General features: G+C 37.7%; 1 protein-coding gene across 1 annotated transcript in view; it reads right to left on the bottom strand.

Moving 5' to 3' along the window:
• Positions 1 to 323: 323 nt before the first annotated feature.
• kank1a (KN motif and ankyrin repeat domains 1a) overlaps positions 324 to 8,282 on the bottom strand; it is a 196,545-nt gene continuing 188,586 nt past the window's right edge. The window contains 3 exon segments of the mRNA XM_051929544.1: positions 324 to 2,114; positions 4,165 to 4,263; positions 7,816 to 8,016. Coding sequence (XP_051785504.1) covers positions 2,052 to 2,114; positions 4,165 to 4,263; positions 7,816 to 8,016 — 363 coding nt within the window. The 3' untranslated portion in view covers positions 324 to 2,051.

Here is an 8,282-nt window from a genome sequence, read left to right as displayed (position 1 = left end):
TCGATGATCGGTTTTACGTCACAGTCCACTGCAGCTGTAATGGATTCTTTGATGAAATGTTTAGCATTTTGCCCCCCAGGGTGTGTTCACCATGAAAGCTCTGGTCAACCAATTATTTTCTGAGATTCCTCATAACAGATTGAAGCCATGGGATTTAAAATGATTCACAAAAGGGAACACACCTGACCAGCCCAGCCAGGGAGCTCATCGACTTGCTCCTCGTCAATTTCTGGACACCATTTTATTGCAAGTTACTCATTTGCCACTTTATGTTGTTTGCTTCTATAAAATGCACAAAACAAAATTTCCAATAAAGCATAAAGTGTTCTTGATATAAAATATGATTTTATTTTTCACTCTGAAATACAAATTTCTATATAGGAGTATTACATTGTTTTTTTTAAAAACAGTAAGATTTAAAAGTTTGGCAAATATTGAACAGTGAAAGTGAAAATAAACCTCTGAAGCCTTCTGCACATTTATAGACTTTCAACAGTGTTTTCTTCTTTTATATATATATATATATATATATATATATATATATATATATATATATATATATAAAACTGATATAAAGTTAGTTTGTTAGTTTAGACCATTGCTGCATATTAAACAGATGTTTTGGTGCATATGGTTGGAGTCGAGTGCCCCCATCATTTCCCCAAAGCCCTGATGTGAGTTAACTTTTCAATCCGATTCTCAGAATCTTTTTTTAATTTGATTAGAATTTGTCATCTGCAGTCAGATACACCGCAACCCCCATCACCACCAGTCTGCTTTAAACCGCAAGACAATGGAGGTGAAAATTAGAAATTCATTAACTGGTAGTATAAAACTGTCTACGTGACACACCTTCAGGTAATCGAGTAAGGAGTCTGGTCCAAGATCACATACTAACTTTATAAACATTATTTTGGTAAATAAAAAAAAAGTGCATACATACATACATACATACAAATTTAAGATTTTCTGGCACTAATAAGGAGAAGCTACTGTATATTCAGGGAAAAATACAAAGATAATATTTGCAAAGATGCACAAGGGGGTCTTTAAAACCACGGAGAACTAAAAATACAAGGAAATAGAAACCGGTTTGTTTACTGTTATGGCAAGACAGAAAGGCACTTCAGCTTTTAAATACAGGGCAAGAGTAAAAGGACACCAAGTAGTTGAGTTTACAAATATAATAGAGACACAGAACGACTTGTAGCACCTGCAGTTAATCTGCACACCTATACGTACCATACAAGCACGTGTGCATATGCATGTACACACACATTCAAGTATATACCAACAAATACACACAGGTGCATCTACACAGATACGGTAAATAAACAGATATTAACATATATAAGTGTATACATACAACATTTATACTGCACAGGTGAATCAAAGGAGTAAACTTTGAAACTTCATATACTTAATTTTTGCTAATGCATAAAACAGCATACCTTAAAAATGCAGACATTTTTTATGTTTAAATTGCTGGATATGATTTTTATTATTAAAAATTTATACAATACATCCAATTAGATTTTGTGAAAAGTGGTATCCAACATTCAGGCTCACGTTTTTTGAAACGAAAATAAAAGACATGAACTCCTGATACAAGAAGTATGCTATTCACACAAATACTGTAAGTAATGAGAACAGAACTACAGTAGAACAAAAGAAGAAGAGCACCTACCACATATACTACAAACATTAACAATACCACGGAGAACATTATATGACTGATGACGGTAATTGTTCAGACAGAATACTCCTGAGGTGTTACTCGTGAAAGCATTCTGGTACTGTTCAATGAGGGAAAGAGTTAAAGCAGCATGTTTTGTCATATACTCATTTTTTCATTGAATTTTTTAAGCCTCCAATCTAGCACATGCAGAGTAACGTCTTCTGATTCTATTGTGTTAAGCACAAACATATTCTTAGTTAAACATGCTGGTGATGTCAGGCACAAGGCTTTCCCCTCCCTCTTCTTTACATTCAGAATCGTCCAAGGTTTCAAAGTAAATAGCAGCTTGAAGAACGAGGATGTGCTTGTACTTTCAGTCAAACATGCCTCTTCGAGTTGGACTGGGTGAGGTCTTCCTTCCAAGCCTTGGGGTGCCCTACAGAACAATCAGAGCAGGGTTCAATGTATACATACTTTCTGTGCAACCTGAAAAAAAATTGCTGTAATAAACACATTTCTGTAACCAAAAAGTATAATTTTAAGAGGATTTTCTAAAATGATCAGTGAACAGGCTGCTAGTTAATGTGTACATCATGCAAACAAACACACAGTACATCTTGAGGGACTGCGCTTCTTAAGTGTCCATATTACTTGCTTACACGAGGCAGCCGTCCTCCAGAGCTTAATTACTCTAAAGTTTGAGTTTGTGAGGCAGGCAGCCCAGGCTTTATGCTTCAGAGCCCGAGTCCCGGAGAGTCGCAGTCGATGCAGGCTTTCATTCACGGTCTTAATGTGAACTTCACTCTTGCTGTTACTGAAAACAAATATTTACAACAAGCTGGCCTGCTTTTATGCTCCCTCTGCAAGTGTATAATTTTACTTTCCTCAGAAACTGAAAACACATCTCTTATGGACAGATATGCACTAGTATCAGTCAGTTCCCATATTTTCCTCTCGATTCTCTCTTAAAATGTTTTATTAAAGAACTCATTTTAGGATGAACAAACAACACTGCTGCAAGTGGGCCACGTTAGCAGATAACGCTGTTGACTCTTAATTAACAGCATGATATCAGTTCATAACGTAGGGTACCAAAAGGAAAGAAAAAAGTCTAAAAACAAGTGGAACCTAAATTGTGCGCACTGAATTCTGTTAAAAAATAGCATTATTCAGAAATTCACAGAGATATGAAACCTAAACTATCATACATTTCTGAATTTAAATGAGAGACGAGAAGCACCATTTAATTATTAAAAAACTAAATAAATAAAATAAAAACACTTAAGAGTTGTGACTGATCTCAGACTAATGAAACCAGCAATCCTTACTTGCTTTAAGCCATTATTCTGCATTAATGTTTGAAGGTGCCATATTGAGGGATTAATGAGATGCAGACCTCCAAGCCTGATGATTTTATAAATGACAAGTAAGACTTTTCTTCAGGCTTTCAGAGAACGATATTCTGTGAGAGGTGCAAAAAAGAGCTAACCAACCTTAGCTTTGCCAGAGTGCTTGGCTCATTAAAGCCCAGCAGTACAGAGTTGGACTTCCTTAGTTCTTTTCTGCAGGATGTTTGTCTGTTACCTCACTTATTTTGTTATACTGCATGCTGCCATAATACTAAGAACAGCATTAATGTTATGTGTGTAGATTTTGTCTTGTAAATACTGTTATTTAAAAAAATACTCAACAAGCTTTCCAGTCGGCTTAACTGGTATTTCTTGTAAATTAATGGAGCTGCAAACAGGAAAAAGAGGTAAATGCATCAACATATGCAATGAATCCTTTATGAACAATAAATTATAAAAAAAAATAATCAGCAATCAGTTGAGGATTATTTGCATTAATAGTCAAGTCATCTAAAAGCTGTATCATACTGTGTTTATTTCATCCATCCATCCATCATCCAACCCGCTATATCCTAACTACAGGGTCACAGGGGTCTGCTGGAGCCAATTCCAGCCAACACTGGGCACAAGGCAGGAAACAAACCCCGGGCAGGGCACCCACACACCCAAACACACTAGGCACAATTTAGGATCGCCAATGTACCTAACCTGCATGTCTTTGGACTGTGGGAGGAAACCCACACAGACACGGGGAGAACATGCAAACTCCACGCAGGGTGGACCCGGGAAGTGAACCCGGGTCTCCTAACTGCGAGGTAGCAGCGCCGTGCCGCCATGTTTATTTCAGTTCAAGGAAAGTTACTAAGCAAATGTAAACCTCTAAGTTTAGCCTGACAATGGCCTCAGTGTTCACACTTTCATTCTTGACAGCAGTAGTGTGGAGACCACCCAATACAACACACACTCAGCAGCAGCATATCGTCTACCTGTACAGGGAATGCAAACAAATACTTATGATCACCATTTATAAAAGTTACATAATGCTAGACCAAAATAGGTATTTAATTCTTTTGAGTATTCATTTAAGTATTCAACTAGTATAAATGTAATGTATGGATTGTTATACTTTATACTTACTGGTGACTGAGCTTTGGAAAAGTTAACATGTGCATAAAGGAGAACTGCAATGTCCTTGTGCCCAGCTTCCAGAGCTATAGAGAGCGCTGTACTTTCATCCTTGTTGAGAAATGAAAGGGGAAAAACAAAATCATTAATACTTATGATGGGGGTCTAATTACCATTTCTGAGCATATTCTCATCAATTTAAGATGGATTACTTACTATAAGTATTCCATTAAGCAATGGGTATATGCTGAGAAAGATGTCTCAGCTGGTTAGGAGACATAATGCAGCAAAACCCCAAAATACATGTAATTCTGCCCCATCTTGCTTAAAATAAATACATTTATGAAATTTGTGGTACCCTTCAAATAAGCTAGAACAAATATAAACCTGTGTGCTCAATAAATGACACTAGAGGAGGGAAAACCTGTCTGAAATATAAAATTATTTCAGTATATTTCATGTCAATTGAAATCTCTCTGAAGCTGACATAGTTATTAATTTTACTTTCTTGTGTCTAGCTTCTTTTCAACAAACCATTTGGTAGAACAGACCATACAATTATTCACTTGCTTATTTGAATTTTGCTTCTATTAATAAAATAGTTTTAAAGCAAAACCTTTGCAATACAAGTTATTTCATATTAATATAAAAATTTAAATTAGACATCATTAACATGCCATAATGAAATGGCTCCATTATATAAAATCAGGCTCAAAATGACCACAGGGTTGTAATTTAGTACACACAGAGTCATAGTGGATACTGGTTTTTATTTCATCTAATCTTATAATCAGAGGCAAATGCATTTTTGCTAATTGTATGTCTTTGCTCCCTCTGACTTTGGAAATTCAGAACTAACCTGTAGTAAAAAAAACTCAGAGTAATTAAGTCATAAACCGCTCCAAAAATGCATTCACTCTCTAACAAGCTTTACTTACATTTTTTTGCCCCCTATTGTTAAAAAACACTCAATTACCACTGAACGAGCACAAAGTATGTGTCTGCACTTGAAGGTTTACTAACAAACAGTCTCTCCATAAAGAGCATGTAACGGATAAACATGCTCTGTAAAGTTAAATTCCTGGGGGGAAAAAAAATACTGACATTACTCAGAATTCTGAGCACAATTCCACACAAATCAGCCTCTGGTTAAGGACGGACTTCAGTAAAAGGCGACAGACTGTTCCGTATTGGGGAACCTGCTACACCTTGTGGCAGCATGGTGGAAAAACATTTTGTAATAAAACTAAAAAAGTGAGTCATTTATGACTTGCAGCTGCTTCATTTTAGATTTGCTTTGTATAATGTGTTCAATAAAATTTACCACTAACTGCAGATGTATTTTGTCAAAGGGAATTTTAATGTAAACCTTCCAGTGCGTTATCATTACTTGACAACATAACACTGGTCTATCCAATAATACTGTTCCCTATTTGGTACACTGTGATTAACTTATATATGTGATTTATAGTTATACATTTCATAGATACACAAGCTTATATACAAATGTACATACAGTGCATCCGGAAAGTATTCACAGCACATCACTTTTTCCACATTGTGTTATGTTACAGCCTTATTCCAAAATGGATTAAATTCATTTTTTTCCTCAGAATTCTGCACACAACACCCCATAATGACAACGTGAAAAAAGTTTACTTGAGGTTTTTGCAAATTTATTAAAAAAAAAAAAAATTGAGAAAGCACATGTACATAAGTATTCACAGCCTTTGCTCAATACTTTGTCGATGCACCTTTGGCAGCAATTACAGCCTCAAGTCTTTTTGAATATGATGCCACAAGCTTGGCACACCTATCCTTGGCCAGTTTCGCCCATTCCTCTTTGCAGCACCTCTCAAGCTCCATCAGGTTGGATGGGACGCGTCGGTGCACAGCCATTTTAAGATCTCTCCAGAGATGTTCACTCGGATTCAAGTCTGGACTCTGGCTGGGCCACTCAAGGACATTCACAGAGTTGTCCTGAAGCCACTCCTTTGATATCTTGGCTGTGTGCTTAGGGTCGTTGTCCTGCTGAAAGATGAACCGTCGCTCCAATCTGAGGTCAAGAGCGCTCTGGTGCAGGTTTCATCCAGGATGTCTCTGTACATTACTGCAGTCATCTTTCCCTTTATCTTGACTAGTCTCCCAGTCCCTGCTGCTGAAAAACATCCCCACAGCATGATGCTACTACCACCACCACGCTTCACTGTAGGGATGGTATTGGCCTGGTGATGAGCGGTGCCTGGTTTCCTCCAAATGTGACGCCTGGCATTCACACCAAAGAGTTCAATCATTTTCTTTCTCATGGTCTGAGAGTCCTTCAGGTGCCTTTTGGCAAACTCCAGGTGGGCTGCCATGTACCTTTTACTAAGGAGTGGCTTCCGTCTGGCCACTCTACCATACAAGCCTGATTGGTGGATTACTGCAGAGATGGTTATCCTTCTGGAAGGTTCTCCTCTCTCCACAGAGTACCTCTGGAGCTCAAAGAGTGACCATCGGGTTCTTGGTCACCTCCCTAACTAAGGCCCTTCTCCCCCGATCGCTCAGTTTAGATGGCCGGCCAGCTCTAGGAAGAGTCCTGGTGGTTTCAATCTTCTTCCACTTACGGATGATGGAGGCCACTGTGCTCATTGGGACCTTCAAAGCAGCAGAAATTTTTCTGTAACCTTCCCCAGATTTGCGCCTCGAGACAATCCTGTCTCGGAGGTCTACAGACAATTCCTTTGACTTCATATCAGAGCACAAACCAAGCATGAACTGCCAACTGTGGGACCTTATATAGACAGGTGTGTGCCTTTCCAAATCCTGTCCAATCAACTGAATTTACCACAGGTGGACTCCAATTAAGATGGAGAAACATCTCAAGGATGATCAGGGGAAACAGGATGCACCGGAGCTCAATTTTGAGCTTCATGGCAAAGGTTGTGAATACTTATGTACATGTGCTTTCTCAGTTTTTTTATTTTTAATAAATTTGCAAAAATCTCAAGTAAACTTTTTTCACGTTGCCATTATGGGGTGTTGTGTGTAGAATTCTGAGGAAAAAAATGAATTTAATCCATTTTGGAATAAGGCTATAACATAACAAAATGTGGAAAAAGTGATGCACTGTGAATACTTTCCGGATGCACTGTATACAGTACATACACGTGCACACAAACATACTGTACAGCAGCATACAGACAGAACAGAGCAAAAATAGGCAGACATATTAAAAAAAGTGGTAAGAATCAATACTAAGCATATAGTAAAATAAAGAGTCAAGATAAAACTGTTGCCACTACAGGTCTCCTGTATAGGCCTTGATCCTAGGACCAACATGTGGGGAGTTTCACACTCTTGTCCATTTTCAAAGCACCACTAAAGCACTTCCTTCTTTATTCTCCTCCAGATATGATCCTGGCAAGTTCCTCAGAACCAGTGCGTGCTCATCCCAGGTTGCCTTCTTACTCTAAGCTCAAAACAGTTTACTTTTAAAATGGCAACACAGTCCCACTTCTCCCAACCTTAATCTGGACCTTTTCCTATATTCTTTCTTTTGAAGTTACAAACATATCTGTAATTATCTGCACTACTCTAACAAAATAATTCAATAAAGTAGAGGCATTTTGTATAATAATCATCACTACATTTTGCAAAAATATTTGAGAAAGGAGGACTTACACCATCAGTTAACGTTGCATCACAGCCAGACTGTGCCAAGAGAAGCTTCACTATTTCCACATGGCCATGTTCACTGGCACACATTAAAGCTGTAGAACCTTCATCATCTTGAATATTAACATCTGCACCACATGCTAATAATGCTTTCACCATGTCCATTCTTCCATGGCTTACAGCCAACATCAATCCAGTTTGACCAGCCTGAGGAAATACCACCACCATAAAGTTATTACAAGTACATGACCTCACATTTGGATGGTGCAGCAGCGCATTTAATCAGAATGTTACTGATCTGTACTGCTTAAGCACTGTATGACATGAAATATGACACTAAACCAAAGGTTTAACATGTTCTGTTTAAGTTATATTATCCACAAGTATACATTTTATCACAAGTACTGTAGGTTTGCTTTAAAGTTAATATTAAATCTAAAAATAGAGGAAGTACAACTAATAGCATTTCAGAA

The sequence above is a fragment of the Erpetoichthys calabaricus genome, chromosome 7, assembly GCF_900747795.2.
Source record: "Erpetoichthys calabaricus chromosome 7, fErpCal1.3, whole genome shotgun sequence".
Classification (NCBI taxonomy): domain Eukaryota; kingdom Metazoa; phylum Chordata; class Cladistia; order Polypteriformes; family Polypteridae; genus Erpetoichthys; species Erpetoichthys calabaricus.
This window is presented reverse-complemented; position numbering and strand designations above follow the sequence as displayed.